Source organism: Leucoraja erinacea, chromosome 25 (genome assembly GCF_028641065.1).
Source record: "Leucoraja erinacea ecotype New England chromosome 25, Leri_hhj_1, whole genome shotgun sequence".
Taxonomy (NCBI): domain Eukaryota; kingdom Metazoa; phylum Chordata; class Chondrichthyes; order Rajiformes; family Rajidae; genus Leucoraja; species Leucoraja erinaceus.
The window spans coordinates 21,775,243-21,800,885 of record NC_073401.1 but is presented as its reverse complement, the minus strand read 5'-3'; the positions used below and the strand labels follow the sequence as shown (position 1 = coordinate 21,800,885).

Below are 25,643 nucleotides of genomic sequence, written 5' to 3'. Positions count from 1 at the left end.
TTAAGAGACATTTAGACAGGCACTGAAAGAGGCAAGGAGTGGATGGATACTGACCTAAAAGGCAAATGGGTTTAGTAGGGATGGTCAAAAAGGTTGGAATGGACATGGTGGGCTGAATGGCCCGAGTCTGCACTGTATAATTATCACAAAGCAATCCACCCGATTGACACAAAAAGCTGCAGAAACTCAGCGGGTCAGGCAGCATCTCTAGAGAGAAGGGATAGGTGATGTTTCGGGTCGAGACCCTACTTCAGAACTCTCGACCCGAAACATCACCTATTTCTTTTCTCCAGAGATGCTGTCTGACCTGCTGAGTTACTCCAGATTTTTGTGTCTATCTTCGGTTTAAACCAGCATCTGCAGTTCCTTCCTACGTCACTTGACTGACAACCTATCAACCACCAACACACGGTTGCTGCTCTGCATATCACTCACAAATTGCACTGCAGTCTTATATGGCACTTCATCTACCATCCAAAAGGACAGATGCAAGAGTCTAGCAAACACCAGTCTGCAGGCTCCACTTCAAACTATACACTTTGTCAACCTAGGGATATGACCATTCCTTTATCAATACCTTTATAAAGAATCAGTGGTTTAAGGGGGTGCTGCTCCACCACATTTTTCATGAGCACTTCGAGATAAGCAATAAATTCTGGCCATGCTAGCAAGAATCATATTGTCAGTTAATAATGAAACAATGTTTTATGCAGAAAATCAAAACCAATTATTGGAAAAAGTCAACCAGATGCACAATGTTCTTTTTAGAAAGTCTCAGGTGTGGTTCCTTGCAAAATAGCATGGCTGACTCACTGGTGCAAGGATACTTACTGCCAGTGTGGCATCGTTGAAGTATAGTGCATTTTTAGTAGCAACAAATATGAAGCTGATTAGGTTTCTGAAGTTCAGTTCTTGCCTAAAGAAAATTCCTAATCCCCTGGTTGCTGGTCTCACTGAATTTATTAGTGATCTTGGCATTGCTGTTACTCCTAGATAACATCTTTGATTAAGAACATGGTAATGCTGGCTTAGGGCTCCAATAAAAAATATAAACACCTTATCTGTAACAGTAATACAGGATTTGCAAACCGACCCATTCTGCAACTAAAAATCACTGATGAATATTTAATATGTGCACATCTCATGGGGAATATTAAATTGTGTTTCGTGGAACTCATGCATATAATCAGTTTGTCAAATACATTACTGTCCCAGTTTCCATTTAGTTGGTAATATATATATGCTCTTAACTATAATTTAGTCTGCATATAATGTTTAAGCCAGAAATAATTCGGCAGCACTGGTCTCTTTCCCAATATAATATACCCACCGTTTTCTCAGGTTTGTGTGGGTCCATAAGGTTCACAGCTTGGCCCTGTCGCACCATCATCACCTGCGAATCTCCAAGCCAAGCCACATGCAACGTATTGCCAGCAATTAAGGCTGTCACACCAGTGGTACCACTCCTTAGTTTCTGCAACACATAATTTAAAAACATCTGCACAATGCCAGTGACATGTTCATTTATTTCACTTTTTGCTTACCAAGGCCCCGATTTTGGATTTAGACCAAAGGCCCTTTGTCTGACAAGGATGTTTTATCTGCAGCTTTAACCCTTTCTCTTTCCACAGATGCTATCTGATCTGCTGATTGCTCAAGAACATTTTATTTATGTTTTGTTTTTTGTCAAGATTTCTGCAATCAGCAGCTTTTTGTAAGAACAAAACCTGATAACTTTGCAAACAACTGAGAACATGCTTGTTCTCTCACTTTTAAAGTTTTTTAATTCTCAGGTCCTTGGATGTGTTTTTCTAGGAAGTGATGCTGTCTGACTTGCTGATTGTTTTGGGCATTTTGTATTTTTGCATTTCCAGTAAATGCCGGATTTTTTCTCCAACCATCATCTAGCCCGTTAATTGAAAATCAAGTGAAGGATCTGAAGGTTTTCAGTATTTCTGGTTTATATTATACAATCCAACGCTGTTAATTGAAAATTACAGTTTACTGCAAAAGTGGAGCATTTCACTACTTTGCCTTGCAACAATTTTTCTCACAGAAAGCTTCTGATGACTTATTATCTTGTGCTTACACAAATAAAATTACAAATTTGAACAAATCTGGTATGTGGAGCATGATATTGAATGTGGTCCATTTTAAGTCATAAATGCAATTATATGTTTGTTATAATTTTGTATTAAATGGCTCCAGACTTTCCAGTGCAGCGACAAAGGCAAAACAGTCAAGTTAAATCCACATTGCAAATAATCTGAAAGTGATTCACCTTGGTAAAGAAAAAGAGGCTTAGCAGAACCAGTGTTCATCAGGCTAAGTAAAACCAGGCCATCATCTTCTACCTGTCAGTATTAACGTGCTAATAATTTCCTGAATTTGTGCTGTTGCTTGAATGAGTACAAATTAAAACCATGGAAAATAATTTGTTGAGAAATGTTGGTGATAAGCCAGTATCCACATCCCATACGAACTCTGTTCAGTCACACTGCCATTACCTTTCTCTTGGCTCTCTGAAGAAACGTCTCATCAGTCTGTTTGAAGGCTTTCCTTAATGCTTCAGATGGCTGTGTTGAAAACTCTTCCTGATGAGCAAGAATGACATGAAGGTGTGTTGCAGCATAGTCAGCTGCATCTACTCCACCATGCCCATCAAATACAGCAAAGTACGCCCTCTCTTTCTCATCCTAGAGTAGAAAACAACAACACATCTCTCTTTATTTTTGCAGTATGTGTAGCTCATTGTTGATAATGAGCACAATTTATTTCATAGCTCCATCCAGGTTGCCTTTAAATTTAGGAAAATCATGAACACAAAACACCAACAGTTTAAATTACAGGATAAGTATGGCTACGTTTAATCAATTTATATCTTGTTCAAGTCCAAAATGCTGCAGTGAGAATCACCCGATGCATTTTCAATAACCATTGATTCAGTTTTCAAAAAGAAAACAAATGACAGGGACTTTAAAAGTTTTACAGGTTCTGGAAGCAGTTATCAGAAAACATGAAGGTCGTCCTATGTTACAATGCAAGTTTAAATCTTTCAATTCAGAAAAAGTTGTCAAAGCCAACTACCAGGGCAAAGGAAACAGTGACCTCTACTGAAATTTACTGCAGAATTACAAGCCAATTTCAAACCATATTTTAAGCACAATCTCAAAAAAATAAAATGGAGAATTTGAAAGAAAAAAAACTATGGGGTTACAATTGGTTGTGGTAAATCAAGTCAGATTAATTTCAAATTTCTTATTTTCAATTGGTGACATTTTAGCTCACGTTAAAAATATGAGCACAGTAGGAGAAACTCAGGTGAAAATATAATTAAATCTACAGAACTAAAAAGGGAGGTGTTTTTGTACAACAGCATTGCAGTGACCGAACTCCAACATGATCCCACCACCAGTCACATCTGTCCCGCTCTTCCCTTTTGCTCTCTGCAGGACCACTCTCCTCACAATACTGATCCGCTCATTCCTTTCCACCCTCCACTTGCTGCCCCTTGATACTTTCCATTGCAACTGTAAGTGAAACATCACACCTCCTGCTTCACCTCCATTAATGGACCTGAACAGCTCTGCCACGTGAAGAAGTAATTGACCTATACCTCCTTCCACATTGGTCTACTACATTTGTGATGTGGCCTCCTCTCCAAGCGTAGAATGGGCCACCATGGATGGACCACTTGTGCTCGGACCATAACAACCATCTCAAGCTGCATGTAATTTTAACTCTCCCCCAGCTACTTCCACACCAACCTGTCCGTCTTTGGCCTTCTCCATTGAAATGGCAAGAAAAAACAGATTGTAAGAACTCATCATATTGAACTTTCTCATTTCAGATAACAATGCCACTCGCATCTCACAGAGATGCTGTTAAATTCTGAAGCAAGATTGAGGGGTGGAGTAGCCTGCTCCTACAAGTATGTTCTTGATACTCCATTCTATGGAGTTTAACTAGAATTAAAGAATACTGGTTTAGTCCAGTACTTGAAAGAAAGAACACTGGACTGAGGATATGTTCAACTGGACGTCGAAAACACCTGATGACGGCTTGGCTGGAGAACTTGAGGGAGCCCAGGAGAAAATAAATCTCAGGTGCAGCGCGCATTTACATGCTCGATACATCTGTGTTTCATCCCTAATCTATAAATAGTCAACTATGTTTTAAAACTAATTATCTTCACTAATACTGAAAACAAGATTTATTTATATAAGAAGTTAAAGCTGAACTAATCTCGGATGTCTCCGGTACGAAAAGTTTGTCTTGTCTTACTACTACTACATGTTCTTGTAGCTGCATGATCAGACAAGTTCTTCCAAATTCTTCCAGCAGCATAATCAAGGACGAGTCACACCCGAGCCACTCCCTCTTCCTCCCTTTCCCTTCAGGTGAAAGGTACAGACGTGTGAAAACACACAGCACCAGATTCAGGGACAGTTTCTTCCCAGCTGTTATCAGGCAACTGAATCATCATACTACAACCAGAAAGCTGTGCTGAACTACTATCTACCTCTGATGACCCTTGGACTATCATTGATTGGATTTTTCTGGCTTTATCTTGCACTAAACATAGACCACCACATGATTTTGGCCAACCAAGCAAAAACCACATTCACTTTCGTAACTATTTGCGGTATCTTACACTAGCCTTTTGTGAATCATGCACTAGGATATTCATTCTGTGATGCTGTCTTCTTTTCCTACATCATCTCCAGAGATACTTATGCTGTTGAGCACAACTTTATTATGGGGAAGACCAGATTTACAATCCAACCACTTCTGAGGATCACATTTTATTTTATCTGTGTGTAGCCCATACATTATTTCTAGACATGCCGAAGGAGACAAGTGTTGAAGATCTCGCTGCCCCAGTCACTACTTGTCTGGTACTATTTTTCACCTTGTCAGATCTGTGCCCACAGGATTGCATCCCAGTGATATTCAGTGACAGGCCTGTACATCATAACTGAATTTGGAGCTGAATATCAACCTGGATCTAGACTTGAGTACATAGGAAAAGATTTGACATTAAATAACTCTTTGGGTACCATAACCCTGGGAACTCACTTGGGGTTTCCCCAGAGTTGCTATGCCTACAAATGGGGGTAAACTACCATAGCAAACAGCCACACTGGACAGAAGTGGGCTTCACGCATTGTGAGTGTGGTAGACCCATTCCACAGGTCAAATGTTTCACTCCATTCTGAAGAATGGTCTAGACCTGAACCATTGTCTGTTCATTCCCTCCACAGATGCTGCTTGACCCACTGAATTCCTCCAGCACCTGTTTTTTTGCTCAAAATGCCAACATCTGCAGCCTCTCGTGTCTTGTTTTACACTGTGACTCTATACACTCAGTGACACTATATTTCATATACATAGGGTCAATGTTAGAGAGAGGCATAGAGTTGCACAACACAGAAACTGGCCCGATGGCCCAACTTGCCGACTGCAATGTCTACCTACTTTAATCCCAGTTACCTGCATCATGCCTGTACCCAGTTAATTATATTACTTGGACAGGTATTTAATAGGAAAGAATTAACTGGGTACATATCCTCAGATGCCATAACTGTATCTGCTTCTATCACTTGCTATCATGCAAGATTATGGTCTCCCAATTACACCATAATGCTTCAAAATATGCACATCTACTGTTTAGATACATCTGAAGCAAAATAGACACACCTGAACACAAAGTACCAGCATTAACCAAGATCAACCAGACCAGCAGAGATTTCACTCGATTTATTAAATGTAAAATTGTACAAAACAGCAACACTTTTACAATTACTCTGCATCGCAACTGAAATATGAACTTTTCAAGGCAGGTAAACACCGAAGAAGGTGGCTAGTCTCAACTCTTGCATGTCTGAACTGACAAGGTCTTCAATGCTTAAAAAAGGAAAAAGGTAGTACAGACATTTTCAGACTTGTAGGAGCATGCTTACATTCTACATGCAATGTACAGGCAGAGCACAAATCCCTGCTGACAACTATGGCAATTAACATCTGAGTTTTATGGTGTGCACGTGTACCCACTTTGAATGGGATTAAAACCATACATGTAGTGACAAAATTGTACAAAAATTAACTGTTCGTGCACTGCAGTATTGCCCACATTTTAAAGTATGTTTTGGCTGTAAAATCGTTATCCCAAGATCATGAAAAGCACCGACTGGAAGTCAATATTTTATTCACCTGCCTCTTTTATAGCCTTTTTAGGCAAGAAAGTTTCACCTGATCAGTTTAGGTTATATTCGCTCTCCCATGGGGCCAATATAAAACAATGATTTAAAAAAAACAACTTACCTTAATGCCAAACAGAGCATTAAACTCGAGCAATACCACATGTCTGTCTTCCATCTTTCTTCGTGTGTTACGAATAGCATGAGTGGAAACTTTTAAATACTGCTTTGGTAATTGTGGCAATAGTGGTTCTCTTATCCAGTCAGAGCAGACCTCAAGCAATTTGTTAAATACTGTTCGAGCCACCAGTTCTCCATCCAGTACTAAAAAGAGAAAGAAAAATAAAATTAGATAAATCTATCCTAAAAAGAAAAATAATAAATGCTGTAAAATTCAGAGACTCGAGAAACTACAGATGCTGAAATTTTGTGCCAGAAGAACTTGGAAGGGCAGGAAGCATCTGTGCAGTGTAGGGAGAGATAACATTTCGGACTGGGATCCTTCTTTACACGTCCTTCGGTGGGGGGGGGGGGTGGGGGGGGTGGAGGGGAAACAAAGCTGGAAAAGAGTTACGAGTCGGGACAAAGCCTGCCTGGCAAGTAATAGGGGATTGAGGTAAGAGGGGGTGATTGGCACATGGGTGGAGTAAGCGACAAAGACTGGAGGTGAAAGAAGACAAAAGGATGTCAAATATGGAAGTCAGTTCATCCAGTTTTCACGTGGCTTACTCTGACAATGGGGGAGGCCAAGGACAGAAAGATCAGTATGGGAATTGGATGAGGAGTTAAAAATGTTAGCAATCATAAGCTCCAGCAGGCCTTGGTGGACAGGGCGCAAGTGTACAGTGAAGCAGTCACCTAGTTTATACTTGCTTGCATTATTAAAGTTATATCTGGATCATCAAAAGCAGAAGACAAGATTTGAAGAGGTGCACCTGAACAGGACAGTTCTGTTTATGGATTTTGGGGAGAAGATAAAACCAGGCTGTTCGGGAAAGGGGAACGATAAGGTTGGAGGCTCCGGAGGGCAAACAGCCAGAAGTGATAAAATCAGAAATGGTCTGTGAGATTTTGGCCTAGTGCTCATCTCTGGGATAACGATCCAAGGATAAGCAGGAGGAGGTGTCTGAAAGTTGGTGCCTGGCCTCAGCGTGGTAAAGGTCAGCACGCCAGACTACCATGGCACCTCCCTTGTCGGCAGGTGTGATAATTTTACGGTTGCTGCAGAGTGAGCGGGGTGGCTGTACGTTCAGAGGGGGTGAGGTTAGAGTAGGTAAGAGGAGTGGAAATGTGACGGTTGATTTCATGCCAGCAGTTAGAAATAAAAAGGTCTAAAGAGGGTAGAAGTTAGTCCAAGTGAGGGAGTCCAAGAGGAGGGGGACCGGTGGAGACGGGAGAAGGGGTCAGAACTGGCTGGCGAGGGACGACTCCTTCCATTAGAAAAACGCAGGGAAGCAGAGGCGATGGAAGAAAAGCTCTACGTCGTGGCAGACCTGGAACCCACTGAGGTAGGGGCTGAGGGGAACAAAAGTGAGGCCTCTGTGGAGGGCAAACCATTCAGTATCGGAAAGGGGGAGGTCAGAGGGGGATGATGAAGACACGACAAGGGTGGCGGTTGATTAATCTACCTTGATCTCAGATAATCTTCTGCCACAGCATGCAGCCGTCCCGGGTAATGAATGCTCAATTTATGGACACTCCTACATACATACGAATCAACTGCCATCATATTAAATTAAATAGTTTGATGTATATTCCTACAAACAGTGGAATGGATTTCCCCCTCTCTCTTTTCTTTCCTCCCCTCCCTCCCCACCCCATCCTCTCCCCAGACTTTTAGTAATTGTTCTTTCTTACTAGCCGTAAGCTTTTGATGCCATTCATTACAATATTGAGAGGGGGAAACCCATTCCACTGTTTGTAGGGACAAACATTAACGTACATCAAACTATTTAATTTAATATGATGGCACATGAATTGTGCTTTGGTTAGTGTTTCAAGCGATCTTTGGGCATGTTCCAACGTGATCAAAACACCACTTATCCACGTATGTAAAAAGTGGAACATGCTTGTTACCAGAGGACGGCCTGTACATTCATAACACTGACTGAGCAAACCCATGACTAAGAATCACCAGTCCCTATGCAATCTGTTGTACACCTTTCGGATGTCACATTTAGGATAAAATAAAGCTCCAGCAGTAGGGTAGGATGAAGTCAAGCAGCAGGATATAATATTCATCCAAATTATTGCACACAAGCAACAAAAGAGATGCTGTGCTGTCAGAAGTTGAAATGTTAGTAAAATTAAAAGTGTGTGCTGGCAAAAGTTTTCTGCTTTTACACCATACAACATACTAGGTTGTGATATACTTCCTATCCTGGATTAAAGAAAGATGGCTCAATTTGTTTCCTACATTGAGTCATTTATCAGACACAAATGGATGGAGGAAGTGATTTTAATTACTCAGGCATTGAGCTGTATAACAGGAAGCAACTTCAGGCAGGACACGTTGAACTGGGTGTAACTGTTGTTTGCCCATTTTACAGTTGTGCTACCGAACTGCACGATTGTCAATTTTATCAGTGAGGCTGTTCGCCCCCCCAAAAAAAATAGAATCCTATGTTGAAAAGTGAACAATAGTTAAGCCAACCAGTGAATACAGTTTAATGATATACAAAATGAAAATCAAAAACTGTAGATGCTAGAAATATGAAATAAAAACAGTACATACTGTAAACAGTTAGCATGGAAAGAGAAACAGTTAAAGTTTCAGGTTGAAAATCCTTTATTTTGATGAACACGATTTAAGTTGGCAGAGGTTTTTAACTGGATAAAAAGAATAGTGATGGTTACGTTGCTGTTCAGGTATGTAACATCCTAGTTCTTGCACCACTGCACTTTACATATCCGCAGCTCTGGCCTTACACTGATCAAAATGGCTACAAAGATTTGTATAAACTAAGGTAAGAAAATGCTTGAAACACTCAGGAAGTCAGCAGCATCGCAGCAAGAGTTAATGTTTCAGTAATTAATCAGACCTGATGAAGTCTTCAACCTGATTTGTTAACTTTGTTTCTCTTTCTGCAGATGTTATCTTCCTAGCTGAGAGTTTTCAACATTCTGCCTCATTCAAAAACACAAAAAAATCTACCAAATCTATGTGTCCTTTAGAAAGGTGGAAATTGTACTACGTTTCTAGGAATTAACAACTTAACAAATATAGTCCTAAAATTATTTCCTAATGAGTCTGACATGCACATTTAATTATGCAAAGCAGTGCAATAACAAAAGATGTACTTTAATTCCAGGCCAGATTAAAAGCACCAAAAGGGTAAATGAATAAATAAAAAAATTAAAAACAAAAACAAAAATGAAATGTTATACAATTTGCTACTATCAAGTGATCCATCAGAAAACTGAATAGGGCAATATTTCAAATGGGAATAAACTTTGACACTTTTTTTTTCTTCTTCTTCTCCTTCCTTCCTTCTTCTCCCCCTTCCTGTCTGTCTGTCTATCTCTCTTTGTTTGTGCCAGCAATGTGTCACGCTGCTCTGCTTTTTCCTATCCTCTTCCAAACGCTAGGCCACAGCCTTCCCATTTTCACATATTCTACTCACATTTTTCCCGTCGAAGCGATAAACATCTTCCCATCGCATTCCAACCTATATTTCCAAAGTTATTCACGATTGAAAGTTTCAAAATACAACTGCAACATGACCTCCCAACTTCTATACTCTGACTGATGAAGGCTAATGTGCCAAAAGCCTTTTTGACCACCTTATCTACCTGCGACCCAACCTTCAAGGAACCATGCACCTGCACTCTTAGATCCCTCTGCTCCACAATACTCCCCAGAGGCCTACCATTCGCTGTGTAGGTGCATTTCGTTGTCTCTGTACTGTACACTGACAATGACAATTAAAGTTGAATCTGAATCTGAATCTAGGTCCTGCCCTTGTTAGACTTTCAAAATGCAACACCTCACATCCCTCAACCCACCTGGCCAATTGATCCAGATCCTGCTGCAATCTTTCACAACCATCTTCATTATGCAAAACCACCCACTTTTGTATCATCAGCAAACTTGCTAATCTTACCATGTATGTTCTCATCCAAATCATTGATGTAACGGGCCCAGCACCGAACCCTGAGGCACACCACAAGTCACAAACCTCCAATTCGAGAAGCTACCCTGCACCATCACCCTCTGCTTCCTTCCATGGAGCCAATTTGCTATCCATTCAGCTACCTCTCCTTGCATCCCATGGGATCTAACCTTCCAGAGCTCCATTCCATGCGGAACCTTGTGAAAAGGGAATAGGTGAAAAGCTGGATATTCTGTACCTTATTCCAACTCTACAAGGTATTTTGTCAGATACTAGATAGAATTGCAATAACATACTTCCCTATTGCCTATGTCAGCCAACATCCAGGAGAAAACATGCTTGAATCTACCAAAACATGCTTGAATCCATCATTATCTTAAACATTTACTTTATCCACCAATAACTACTGCTGTACCATCTACAATCTATGGAGGATATTTTTGACAGCCCTTTGTATGCTCTGACCATTATCATTAGTTGGTACATGATATATCTCCAAATCATCCACAATTTTGATCTGGAAATAGATCAACTTTGTCACTTTGTCAAAATTTTTGACCGACCTCCCTAAAAGCACTTTCATTGCAGGGATTACAGCTGTTCAAGGTGGCTGTTCTGCACTAGCTAATCTGGGGGCAATTATGGATGGGAAATAAATGCCCGTCTTGCTGATGATAGCATCAATAAATGAATAGGAAAGTTTTAAATTTTTTAGCATTCTTTGAATGTCAGGAAGCATTTGAGGATAAAAAAACAACCAGCTAATCATTAACAAAGTGATAATTGTTAATTACTATTCATTAATAGGATTGAAAATTGTAGAAAATAATTGCATGCAAGTCCTGCAACATTACTGAACTAATCCTCCAGTTTGAAGCAAAAGTCCCGTTTAGTCTTTTTGATGGCCTTATCAAGATTTATCTGGACTTCTTAAATGAATCTGCGCCATCAGACTTGAATGCCTGAGGTCTGGTCTTCAGAAGATTGCAAACCTTCTGGTTCTTCCAAAGCTTCTGGTTGGGCATGCTCGGATGGATTTTGTGGGAACACATTCCTCCACACATTCCCTTCCTGGCCATGCTCTAATTTCCCTCCTGCCATCAGAAAGGTAGCATAGGAGCCTGAAAACTGTAACATCCATGTTCAGGAACAGTTTCTTACCAACAACCATCAAGCTAAAGAACACCCTGAACTCTAACAACACTCCGAACTGCCTAGAGACTTTGGATTTTATTTTTGTTTTGTAACATAGTTTTTTTTTTAATTTATTAAACCTCTTTTTGTTTATTATGGTATCAAGTAAGAATTGAATTGCTCTGTTTTGGGACATGTGACAATAAAACACGCTTGATTCATAGTTTGCAGATACACGATTGAACAATCATTCATTATCCCAAAAGATGATACCTAATTAATATTCTTTGAAGGGTTGGCTAAAAAGATCCGTTATAACACAGATTTTAATTTTTAACTACTCTTAAAGAAAAATCCAAATACCTACAGACAAACTCTTTCTCATCCTGATCAGGTTCCTTTTTGTTTTTAAAGATGGCGACATCCAGCTGTTTTACATGGGTAATGACAGCATGCATCAGAGCAGCAGCATGGACGGGCAACATGTTCCTACAGGAGGAATTAAAAAAAAAGCAAGATTATCACTTTTCAACATTTTTAAACATACATGAAATCCACCCTTCAATCACACTGAAACACTGACAATGGAGGGCAGGAACGATGGAATAAATCTGTTCTTTCACAATCTGTACAACTTATTTCTTACAGTTTATCTGTTTTGCTGTAAAACTCACTAAATCCAAAGTATTTATTGTCCATCATCCCAAGCAACCTTCAGCATATACAAGGGTAGATATTAGATGCCTTTCTAATTATACCCAATATGCTCTTCTTCTGTACTATTAGTTAAAAGTTCACAATTAATTTCCATATGCATGCAGCATCCACAAATAAGGGCTTCCCTCCAAGCAAATGACAAAGTTGCTCACCTCCTCTTCTTTGACTTAATAGATGGCTCCAGTTATTAAAGTACTAATTGTTTGGCCAACATAAAATTATAGGTATCTAAAAGGAACAGCAAATGCTGGTTTATACCAAAGATAGAGACTCCTGCATTCGCTATTGGTAATACTGTAGACATTTCATTTGGCGGCACGGTGGCAGAGTGGTAGAGCTACTGGTTCGATCCTAACTACTGGTACTTGTCTATACGGAGTTTGTTCGTTCTCCCTGTGACCTGAGTGGGTTTTCTCCGAGATCTTCGGTTTCCTCCCACACTCCAAAGATTTGTAGGTTAATTGGCTTGGTGTAAATGTAAAATTGTCCCTAGTGTGTGTAGGGTAGTGTTAATGTGTCCCCGCTGGTTGGTGTGGAGTCGGTGGCCCGAAGGGCCTGTTACCGCACTGTATCTCTAAATAAAAGAGAAGGAAAGTATTTTAGATGGACCATGTGAAAGTAAGGATCTGAAGGTGAGTCCTCAGGGAGGGGTAGCACCTCTGGTGGGGAAAGTCCTTAAAGGGTAGTTCGTCCATGTTTGGCCCCCACCCGGCACCCAGCTCTCACCAGTGGCTCCAAGAAGCTGTTAGCATGTGACAGTGGCCACACCCTGGAAAACGTCTTCGGCTGGTGGGCGATACTAGGTGAGGGTTACTGACGGGTCTCAAACCATCGGTGAGTTTAGGGACTTGCTCAGCCCAGCATGCAAAGTAAGTTCCAGCAGATTGGGCACAGGAAATGCACTGGAGGGTTCAGCGGCCAGGAAGGCGACTCGGCTGTGCACTGTGGAGTGCAAAGGGAGGGCATGAAAGGGAGTCAAAGCAAGAAGAAGACATGACCATCCACTGCAGCCAAGGGAGTTTCCAGTCGTAACATCTAACCGTGTCACTGTTATTCAGTTCCTGCGGCAGAGAGGGTGGGGTTGCTCCTGTGCAACCGCCTCTCCACCATAATTGTTCCCACACACAAGTTTTTGTGCAAGTTGCACAACCATGCTATGGTCATCTGCGACGGGCCACCACTACTAATGCCTCCACAATCTCTAAAGCTATCTTGTTCAGACCTCTAGGGTGTAGCCCATCTGATCCAGTGACATCGGACCTTTCTACTTCCAAAACACATTCTCATCAGTAATAACAACTCCACTAACATGCCCCCTGACTTCTGCCAATGCTCAAAATTATTTTGTGGAGGAAATCTGTCAGTGGCTTCTATTTTATTTACATTGAAATGTCAATTTTATTGTAAACGAAAGACATTGATTCATTTATATTGTAAAATATAAATATAATAATTTATAATAAATTTAATATATAATTTTAGAATGTGATTCATTTATATTGCAAAAACATTGATTCGTTTAATTTGGTTCAGATTTTCAGCTGGATTTAAAGACAATGTTGTTTGCTGTGTTGTAGATGGTATATAATGTTGTTCAAGTTTCCCACTTCCTGGATCCTGCACCATTTCACTCTGCCCTTAATGTAACTAACTCTAGCTGTTGCCCGACTGCTCTAATTGGCTGCAGGGGTATATATAAATTAAAATATAAACAGAACAAACTAGAACATTTTCCGGTCAAAAACCTTTTATCAGAACTGCCTACTAAGTGTTTCCAGCATTTTCTAGTTTTATTTCAGTTTTCCAGCATCAGCTGTTTTTGATATTCAAATTTTATACAAAGGGAGGGTGATTCGACGGGGTAATACAGTATTTAATACAACTTCATACATCTTTATGCTATGAGGAAACATAGCAACTAATCCTCTGTTCTGTTTCCCCACATACATTATGTTCTGTGTTTCTAATGCCTTGGGACAATTTAGAGCAAGGATTTTATATTTCAAACTGAGGATGGCATATCATGAGTGTTTAATGTCAGCTGTCAGTTTTGAACAAATGTCTGTTTTGATTTTGGAATTTGAGTGGCTATGGATTTCAGAGAATAAAAGAATAATCTGACATCCAATTGAGTTTATCAATGTTCATTTAGCATTGGTTCCTTTGATAGGATTTATCAGAATCATTAGAATCCCCTTTACGTGTATCCAGTCTGATGATGAAAGAGCATGGCATGAAGTGATGTTTGGCAGCTGTATTGCCATGTGTTGGGAGGTTTCCTGCTTGAATAAACCCCATTTCCTATAATTTGAGTTTAGTTTAGTTTAGAGATACATTCACAGGGAGAACGTACAAACTCCGTACAGACAGCACCCGTAGTTGGGATCAAACCCAGGTCTCATGCGCTGCAAGCGCTGTAAGGCAGCAAATCTACTACTGTGCCACCGTGCCACCCCTTTCTGGATCTCTGGTAGCGAAATATATCCATTAAAGGTATACAGATTTTTACAGCCATTTCAAATATAATGCCAGGACAGATGCTGGAATCTTGAGTAAAACACAAAGTGCTGGAGTAACACAGTGGGTTAGGCAGCATCCTTGGAATACATGGGCAGGCAAAATTTTAGGTCGGGATATATAATTCCAACATTATCACTCACAAGGACTTCATTCCATTCTCTTAGTTTCTCATCCGAGCACTGTATTTGCTCTGATGAGATTTTCCATGCAGTTACCCGAGATATCTTCCTCTTTCTTATCTGTTGTTTCTCCTCTGCCATAGTTGACAGAGCCCTTGAATGCATCACTTCTATTTCTTGGATATCGTTATCAGCCATTTCCTCCTGGACAGCCCAAGGATAGAGTTCCCTGGTCCTCACCTACCAGGCCAGCCTCCACATAATATGTGCCATTCTTTGCAAATTCCACCAGGTTCAACGAGATTCCACCACCATACACATCATCCCTCTCCTCTTGGCATTTCAGAGATCATTGCTGCCTTGGCTCCTTGGTGCACTCTCCATCCCCACTAAACACATTTTGGCATTTTTTCCATACAGTCTCAAAAGATGCAACATCTGACTTTTAACCTTTTCTCCTCCCACCCTTGGAATGTTTTAAACAGCCCTTCGAAGTGAATCAGCAAGTCACTTGAATTAAGCATTAAGCATTGGAGAAAGCAAAATCAGATTCTGTGATTGCTTCATGGAACATCTACATTCATTTGACAGGGGTGACTGTCATTCACTGTCATTTTAATTCTCCACCCATTCCACTCCGACCCATCTGTCTGTGACCACCATCATGTTAATGACAAAGCCCAACATAAGCTAGAAGTGTAGCTTTCCGGACTTGGTATCAAATTCTACAAGTTCAGTAACGTGCTTTTTCTGTCTTTAGCTCTATTGACCATTTACTGCAAATCACTCATCTTTCATATTGGATCAGTTGTTCTTTCTCCATTGACAAAGCCTGTCATGTGGAGGTCGAAAAGACCTGTATTTCACAACTTTTACATTTATGCTCTCTCTAAGTTCTCTCATTTAATTTTTTTTGTTCATTTTCTCTCCCTTGCTAATGACCACATCAATCCATAGGCCAGGTGGTAACATGGGTCTCACCCTGTTACACAATTCCTTGTCCTATTCCACCCACCTGTTTATTCTGCAACTTAAATCCATTGTCTCTCTCTTCCTCAGTTCTGACAAAATACCTGAAACCTGAAATGTTAAATGTTTCTCTTTCCGCAGATACTGCATAACCTGCTAAGTGAGTCTAGCATTTCTTGCTTTTATTTCAGATTTCTGGTATTGGCAAATATTTGATTTTCTTCAAAAAAACACATTCAACATTTCACTAATCTTGTCAAATGCTATGGATCATTGATCTGTATGAGAAATGTTGTTCCAATGAGTTTTCAGAATTAGTTTGAAATGTTTCAAGCATGGTAAAATTGCAGATGTACTCATCTTACAACTTTCTTTGAACCTATCATAATAGTGAATGAGGGTACATAAAAATCATAATGGCACACTGGAAATCTAAAATTAACATAGGCTGGAAACACTCAGCAACCCAGACAGCATAGAGAAAGAATAAGTTTTAATCTTTCAGAACTGAATACGTTTTAATATTTCAGAACTGGATCCCTTATCAAAAATTAGAAAGAAACAAGTTAGGCAAGGCAGAAAAGAAGATTGGGGAGGAACAAAAGACATTTCTCTGATTGGGTGAAGAAAGTGACAGTTCAGCTCTTTGTCTAAGTAATGGGTTGATACATTTGTAAAGTATGTATATTATCATATACTCTGACCTACTGGGACATGTTCAGCTGGTCAGAATATACAAATGAAAGGAATAGGAATAAAGGGGATGGCATCCAAAAAAATGATACAAAACAGAAAGAGAAAGTCGTCTAGTTGGAGAATTGCAGGCTACAACATGCCCAGACAGATGATGTGGTGTGGCTGAGCCTCGTTGTAACAGTAGAGGAGGCCGCAGACAGAGATCAGAGTGGGAGTGGGGTGATATATTAAAGTGACAGGCAAGTGGAAGCTCAGAATCACTTGCATGGACTAAACACAGGTGTGCCACAAGGTGATCACCTGCACTGATTTCCCCAATGTGAATATTGAATCTAGGATTTTTTCCTTTCACAGATGCTGCCTGATCTGGTGACTTTTAATGCAAGGACATAATCAAGAACATTAAACTAGGAACTAGCCCAGAGCAAGGTCTATCAGTTCCAATAATTTTTTCAAGTTATAATCAGATCAATACTTTGAAACAGACTTGGTTTTGTGGTCACCTTCATAATGGGTGTAGAGTCCAAATTTACTTTTCTCATCGTTACATTCCCAAATCACGAAATGCATCCTGCAAAATAAAACTGCCTGCCTGAAGGGAAGATTAGATTTAACCAAGTGCCACATTCTTTAAATTAATTCCCACCCATGCTGACGACTATTTGTTTCTAACCAACCCCACCCACACCTCCACATGCATTTTCAAGATTCCTTTTTTCCCTTTGCTGATTTCTTCCAATTTTCAGAAATTCTTCAACGCCAGCATATTAGTGGTAGTAATACATATTGGAGAGTGGTGAATCTCTGGAATTTCTCTGCCACAGAAGGTAGTTGAGGCCAGTTCATTGGCCATATTTAAGAGGGAGTTAGATGTGGCCCTTGTGGCTAAAGGGATCAGGGGTTATGGAGAGAAGGCAGGTACAGGATACTGAGTTGGATGATCAGCCATGATCACATTGAATGGCGGTGCATGCTCGAAGGGCCGAATGGCCTACTCCTGCACCTTTTTTCTATGTTTCTACGTTTACCATTCTGTCACTCTGAACACTTTTTTCCCTAATGCAATAAATCTCTTGAAACTATCAGGCTGCACAGTCATAGAGCGATACAGAAACTCGCCCTTTTACTTAACTTTTTGTTATAATTTTATACATTAATATTTTTTGATATCTTACATTCAACATCTAGCACGTCTGGCAACCTACCCATGACAATCAATGTAATGGCATTACCAAGTTTTCAGTCAAAGTCAGTGATCAGAACAAATCAGAACTGAGTGTCAGAACCCATCTGGACCAGGCATTCAAAGTACTTTGCTGCAAATCCAGAACAAAGAACGGGTGACCTGCAACAGGTGTCTCATGTATTGAATCCCCCAACATTTTCACCTTCACAAAGCTTAAGTCAGGAGCACGTTAGAACACTCTCCATTTGCCTGCATGAGTGTAGTTTCAACGCTATCCTGGACAATATAATCTGCTTGATATACACATGATCCATCACCCTAAGCATTCATTACCACCACACTATGCAGGCAGTATTTCCCATCAACAAAATATACTACTATTGTACATTTCCTAAAACCGCAATCACTAGCACAAATAAGAAAAGCACAGACATAGCAACTTCTTTTTGATGTAATATATCTGTTTACCAAGTGACCCTGCCTCCTTCCAAAAGATAGATTCTGATTTATGTTCAATATAATGGTGATTAAAGCAGGAGGAGTGTTCAATTCTCACTCATTTCAAAAAATTGCTATGACATCCTAACTCCAGAATTGCAAGGAACACCTGTCAAATACAATGAACAAAATCAAAAGGACAATTCTAACTCTTTATAATCTCAATTCAAACCTTCTATTCCTATCTCCTCCCCCTTTCCAGTTATTCCAGCATAAAGAAATCAAAGATCATTGGTGCCGAATACGACTAAATTCTATTAACTTATAATATATCCAATGTAAAATCATATATTTATTCTCATTATAAACATGAAAGCAGCAAAAGCCATAGGCTGAAAATACATGTTTTCTGACATATGGGAAACATCGCTTGCTCTGCAGAATCTACTCATTAACTGGAGCAGTACTGCACTCAAACTTAGATCACAAATGTATGTAATTCCATGGGTCCTTAAAGAAACGTTTTAAATAGATTTCAAGCTGAAGAATCTTCAAAAGGAGAATATTTCTAAACATACAGGACTATCCAAGGATAGTTTACTTATTTGTTTGACTGCCCACATAATTTTCAAATTGACAAATAAGTGTCCATTGGAGCAAGAACCTTTCAATGTACTGACAAGCACAACGTTCTTCCACATCAAAACAACCAGTGAAAAATGAATGACATGACAAATTAAGTCAAACAATACATGAGCTTACAGGTGGAACAGTCAAAAGGGAGGGGTTTCCAATCAATTGTCATGACCATGACTTTTATATTATGAAAGGAATATTTTGTAGTGAGCTTTGGGGAACCTGCAAAGACCAGCGGGCAGAATTGATCACCTGTATATAAAAGAGAGAGGATCGGATCACTGGTATTAGCTGCATTCAGAAGAGCTGGAGAGAGATATATGCAAGTTGAAATTACAGTTGAAGTGACACTGCATCTGGTCACCAGTGTACAAGAATTAAATCAGTGGATAGTATATTGAATATTTTGTAATTTTATGCACATACAGGTCCACCACCGATTTTCTGGCACTCTAGGTTCCCGAAGTTTGCTGGATTATTTGTTTTGCCAGACCAACGGAGGTCTCTGCATCCAAAAAGAGTCGATCAGCCTAGGCCAGCTACAGCCGAGGTACCGGCCCGCAAAATCAGCCTCGGAAGTCGTTTATGTGAACAAATCTCCTTGCTCCTGCCGAGCCAGAGTTCCAGAGCCCCTGCTGCAAGGGGAAAATTCGACCCGACAATCGGCCACAGTAGTTTGCGATGGGGACGGATCTGCCCCCTGCAGCCAGGCCAATCTTTCAGAACCCCAGCCGCAGGGGACAAATTTGACCCGCCTATCAGCCACGGAAGTTTTGATGGGGTCGAGATGCGCCGCATCACCCGGCCTAGGCACCACATTTTAGGGGGACTTCCAGGGGAGATTTCAAGTACACTTTTGTAATTTTGCATCATGACCACCAGTTGCCAGAAAATCAATGATGGACCTGTATGTTGTTGTTTTCTGTAATATTTTCTTGCATCATTTGTAGTGCTTCAAACTGGCTGCAGCTTGCTTGGTTTTAATATATTAATAAGAATTACAAGTTGAACTATGAATATTGACTCGTATTAGCCTACCAGGCGGGTTCAGGCCAAACTCCGATAATAGTTATTACTGCCTACTGGATGATCTAGCGGCATGTCAAAGCACAATTGCTGAGACAACAATCTCCAAAATGTGCCCGATCGTTCAGTCATGAATCACACAACTAGGATTGTTGATATTTATGATAGATCTCCTTGTCTATTTTAGAAACACAGGAACTTGTTTTTCATTAATTCAATATTTTTGAAAATTGTGTTCTGGTGGTATGCTTGGTAAATCCACTCTCATTTCAGTCGAACCAATCTCTGCTATATCTCTTCTGCACACAAGGTCAAACATTGAATGCGATGTTCTTGTAAAGTAAAAAAATTCCAGATAATAAATAATTTTCAAGTAACACACACGTTCAATTTCTGTACGTGATTTATCACCTAGCTAACATCAGAATCAAATCCAGAAAATTGCAAGTTACATAAATCCTTTTCCCTGCAGCCAAATATTATTCATAGGTTACCCTAACTCTTGTTTATGCAGAACAAGAGAAGAATTATGGCACTCAGCACATCGTGGATTACAAGCAAGGAAGTAACAAGTTACGTTGCACAATGGGCTGCGTAAAAGGAAATAACAGAACAGCTGTTAGTTTTGAGACAAAAAGCCACCTGGCCCAAAGGAAGCAAATTCCTTTATCTTGTATAACACAAGAAGAAACAATATTTAAAGGAAACAACAGGGTCCCAATCCTAACAAAACTTGTAAAGTCAATAGAAATGGTCATAGGACTGAGCACTGGTGTTGCTTATCCACCTGGATAAGAACTGAGGATGCAGCAATGTAAAGCGCCTTGAGTATCTAGAAAGGCGCTATATAAATCCCATCCATTATTATTATTAGTATGTAATCTAGCAAGTGAAACTCGACTGCAATATAGACGTCTGATGAATAGTAAATTTTATTAAACAATTTTCACTTAATATTTTGCAAGTAAATACCCATTCTATGGTGTAGGAAGGAACTGCAGATGCTGGTTTAAACCAAAGATATACACAAAATGCTGGAGCAATTCATCATTCGAATTATGCTTTTTCTTATAATATAGAAAAATGGGTTTCAAATGTTTCTTGTTCTTTTTAAGCTCCAAATTCACAGATGGCATGCCACAACCTTCTTGTCTCCAGGTTGTTCGAATTAAGACTTCAAAGGGAATAGATTTTATATTCCTCCTTTTGTTTTCTTCAGTACAGAGGATGAAACAGATGGAAAACGTTTTATTTATCTACGTTATTAGTGACTGCGACCTTTAGGGCACAATATTTTCCTGAACAAATGAGAGTGAATGAAAAATGTCCTTCAGCTGTCACAGTAGTTACCTACCAGGCCAAAAATGACATGAAGGATGCTGATCCAATGAAATTAGGTGCGATGCAAAGAGGAGAGATAAAATTGCCCAAAAAAAAGCAACATGTCTGCGGATTGGGACCAGATCAGAATTCAAGGGAAGACAGAAAGATTAAGAGGGGAAAATGGAGAATGATTGCAAAGTTGTAGGGAACATAAAAACTGACAGTTGAAATCTATACACAAACAGAAAGAGGTTAGTGAATGCAATTGAAGGCTGTGCTGGCCAGAAATGGGGCAAAGTATAACAGGAACAAAGAAATGAGAGAACCATACTCTCTCACAGAGAAGAACATGAATAAACTCCCAGAAATCTTTGGCAACAAAGGATCTACTGGGAGAGAAGGACTGAAGGAAATCATTATAACTGTTAAAATTGTGCTAGGAAAGCGAACAGTGTTAAAAGCTGAATCACCGACAGGGCCAGATAATCTATTTAAGAGTAACAAAGAGCATATTTTGAAAAGACTAAACAGGTTGTGATCATCTCCGAAATTCATTAGACTTAATAGTGGTCTCAGCAGATTGCTTGGTGGCAATTGTATTCCTGCTATTTAAAAAAGGGAATAAAAGCAGCAACGGACAAACTTCAGTTCCAGGAAAATGCTAGAATTTATTTTTAAAAGATATAATAACATAACGCTTGGAAAACATTGACACAATTGAATGGCCTTCTCCAGTAGCTGAAAACTGATAAATGTGACCTCAGAACACCAGTTCAACTAACTATATAGTTTGTAGGAAGGAACTGCACCAAAGACCAGCTAGACACAAAATGCTGGAGTAACTAAGCAGGTCAAGCAACATCTCTGGCTCCGTCCCTCCCCCACCCTAGTTGTTAGTTTCACTGTCCTTATCTCTTAGTTTTCACCTCCACCCCAGCCAAAAACGGACCATAATGGGCGCTTTGACCATCGGAACAGTCTCTGCTTTGTTCTGTATCTTTTCATACCTCTGGTTTCCCTCTCCCTTGATTCTCAGTCTGAAGAAGGATCTTAACCCGAAACATCGCCTATTCGTTTTCTTCAGAAATGCTGCCTGACCTGCTGAGTTACTCCAGCAGTTTGTGTCTATCCATCTATATTACTAAAACTCTGTTCTTGACCGGTTTTGGCTTTCTGTGCTGCGGTTTCCGAGAGTATGCCGCCACCTACGGCTGTCATTTTTGGCCACCTCGCTCAGAGCCCCCCTCCGCCGCAGGTGTACTGAGGATTTTTCCCGTCGATGAAAATTGACAGAGATATTAATGTTTTTACACCATTCCCCATTCTCTCTGCTGCCCCCGCTGGAGGGAGGGGGAGGGACCATAAAACCAGGAAGTGGTGTGCCTCAATCAGTCTCTGCAAGTGGTGTGCCTCAATCAGTCTCTACAAGTGGTGTGCCTCAATCAGACCTCTGAATGACACTGACAAATGTCTACAGCACTGTGAGTACCCTTAATTTGGTTTGAAAATGAAAATATGGTTAGAGGTAAAAAAGCACTGCCTGCAAATAGTTGTTTGGGTTTGGGTTGAAGTAAAAAGGCACTCTCCCCCCCCCCCCCCCCTCCTCTCTCCCCCCCCCTCTCTCTCTCTCTCTCTTCTCTCTCTCTCTCTCTCTATCTCTCCCTATCTCTCTCTCTCGCCTCCTCCTTCCCTCTCTCCCCCCTCTATCTCTCTCTCTCCCCCCCTCTCTCTCTCCCCCCCCCTCTCTCTCTCCCCCCCCCCCTCTCCCCCCACCCCCCCCCCCCCCCTCTCCCCCCCCCCTTTCCCCCCTCCCCCCCCCCCTCTCTCCCCCCCCCCCTCCTCTCTCTCTCCGGGGGGGGGGGGGGGGGTAGTTAGTGTGTGACGCTGCATGCCGCCTCCCCCCCCCACAACCGCAAGTTGGGGGAACAGACCCAACGGGTCTGTACTTGGTCTAGTCTTCTATATAAAGAGTTTTCTTGCAATCTTTTGTCACTTCCTGCTGACTTCAGCAAGGCATTTGATAAGGATCGAACTGGAAGACTGCTCTGGAATGGTGGAATGCATAGGATCCAGAAAGAGCTAGCGTACTGGTTAAAGAATTGTCTCAATGGAAGGAAGCAGGTGGATGGTTGTTTTTCATGCCAGAGGCCTGTGACTTGTGGTGTGCCTCAGGGATTGGTGTCAAGCCCATTTGCTGTTTGTGGTTTATATCAGTAATTTGGATAAGGCATGATTCGTAAGTCAGCAGTTGATAGCAAAGAAGGTGGTATCGTAGATCACAAAGGTGGTTATCAAAAATTATAGCAGGACAGTTGGGCTGAGGAATGGTTAATAGAGTTTAATGCAGATAAGTGTGATGTGTTGCTTTTTGAGAAGTCAAATCAGAGCAGGACCTTCACAGTGAATGGCAGGGCCATGGGGAGTTTTGTAGAACCAAATAATCAAGGAGTGCAGGTCCATAGTTCCTCAGAGTGGGTCACGGGTAGGGTGATCAAGAAGGCTTTCAGTACTTTGATCAGGGTATAGTGTATAAACAGATAGATTGAGTATAGAAGTTGTGAAATTATATTGTACAAGACGTCACAAATTTTTCTCAGTTGTGATGAAAGGCCATTGAGCCGAAACATTAACCAAGTTTCTCTCCACACAGATGCTTTCTGGCCAGCTGAGTATTTTCAACATTGCCATTTTTATTTCACAACCCCGCTCACTTGCTCAAAACAAAGTGCTGGAGTAACCCAGTGGATCAAGCAGCATCTGTGGAGGGAATGAATGGGCAAAGTTTTTGGTCGGAACCCTTCTTCTGACTGATTGTAGTAGCTGGGAAAGTGAGGTGGGATTGAGGCAAAGCCTGGCAAGTGATAGATGGATGCAGGTGCAGGAATCTGTTGGGTTACTCCCAACACTTTGTGTATCGCTCAAGATTCCAGCATCTGCATTTCATTGCATCTCCACTCACTTGCTATTTTCGCCATAATGTAAACCTTTTAAAAAGTTCACACTACCCTTGACAAGGTTCGTTCCAGATCACAATCTTAAGAAAACCTGAATTCCCTTAAGCCACATATTTTTTCCCCTTCAGGTCACTTTAAATCCCTCTATTCTGGTTGAAAATTTTAAAGCAACGCGATGTAAGAAAAAAACCCAGAAGTTGCTGGACTTGCCAAGTGATTCTAGCTTTTTATGATTTTTGGCTCCTTAATGGATTCTATCAAAACAACTCGATTTTGAACATTTTTGCTCAACTTTTGGAAAACTCTAGCTTCTTGCCTCGATGGCATTCCCACTGCATTGTTTTAGGTGATATTTGCGGCATTGCGCGTTACCACTTCAAAATAAAGTTTCATTTCAAGTTACTGTCATAGCTCCGCCAGGCTTGTTTTCACATGCGATGAGGTGAGTGGAAAATGACACTTGCTAAGGACGCTGCCCCTCTGTCCCGTTCACGTGTACGGTTAATGCAACGCTGGCCACAAATCCGACAGTTTTACAGCCCACGGTGAAACGTCCAGGCAACTGGGGTCAGCGGAGACCGATCCCCCCCGGGCTGCGCCCTCACCTGTCCCGCAGCAGCTTCAGCCCCATGTCGACGCTCTCTCCCTCCACCTCCTCCCAGCTCAACGCCGCGCTCTGCAGCCGCACGGGTAACGAGTTGCCGGGGCCTAAAGGGGCCGGGAAGTCCCGCACCAAGGAGTGCAGGACCCGCTGTGCCTCGGTCGCCATCTGGGGCTCGCTGTTCTCCGGCACAGCGTTCATGTCTCCCTCATCCCCGGCCACCGACTAACGGCCAACGCGCGCGCTTCCGAACCTGCCCCGCACATGCGCGGTGGCCCTGATCCTTCTAACCCGCACGCGTGCGCACCCTGGTCGTGCTCTTGCAACTGGTACTTCGATCATTTGCACCTTCCAGAGCGACCCATCATCTTAAAGCGGATAAAAACAACTGGAGAAAATACGAACTGGGTTCCACCACTGCTGTTACAGCCTGTTCGATGTTATTCTTTGTGTAACACTGTGAGCAGGCGCAGGGAAATGGTGCTCCCCTAGCGGGCAGAAGCCGACAGTGTAGGAAGCAAAAGTACACAAAAATGCTGGAGAAACTCAGCGGGTGCAGCAGCATCTATGGAGCGAATGAAATAGGCAACGTTTCGGGCCGAAACCCTTCTTCAGACCCTACATAAAGTGTAGGAAGCAAAGCTCTTTGATCTTTGGTAGGAAGGAACTGCATATGCTGGTTTCCACCGAATACAAGACACAAAATACTGGAGTAACTCAACGGGACAGGCAGCATCTCTGTCGAGAAGGAAGGGGTGACGTTTCGGGTCGAGACCCTTCTTCAGAAAGCAAGCAAACAGGACATGTCCCTATAAACTTTTACTATCAACTTACCTGTCCAAATGTTTTTTTTTTTTAACGTTGCAATTCTACCAAAGACCTAAGAATCTACAGATGTTAGAATCTTCAACAAAACACAAAGTGCTGGAGTAACACAGGCAGCATATCTGGAGGGAATGAACAGGCATTTTAAAATCTCATTTGATAATCATATATACATAAAAATACACTT

At 41.1% G+C, this 25,643-nt stretch overlaps 1 protein-coding gene across 1 annotated transcript in view; it reads right to left on the bottom strand.

Annotated features, from left to right (window-relative positions):
- ppm1f (protein phosphatase, Mg2+/Mn2+ dependent, 1F) overlaps positions 1–24,921 on the bottom strand; it is a 34,670-nt gene extending 9,749 nt beyond the window's left edge. Inside the window, exons 1-5 of the mRNA XM_055655150.1 lie at positions 24,636–24,921; positions 11,814–11,935; positions 6,325–6,524; positions 2,508–2,696; positions 1,331–1,474 (exon numbers count right to left, since the gene is read on the bottom strand). Of these exons, the coding sequence (XP_055511125.1) occupies positions 1,331–1,474; positions 2,508–2,696; positions 6,325–6,524; positions 11,814–11,935; positions 24,636–24,832 (852 nt within the window). The 5' untranslated portion in view covers positions 24,833–24,921. The remainder of the gene's footprint in view (positions 1–1,330; positions 1,475–2,507; positions 2,697–6,324; positions 6,525–11,813; positions 11,936–24,635) is intronic.
- Positions 24,922–25,643: the final 722 nt, after the last annotated feature.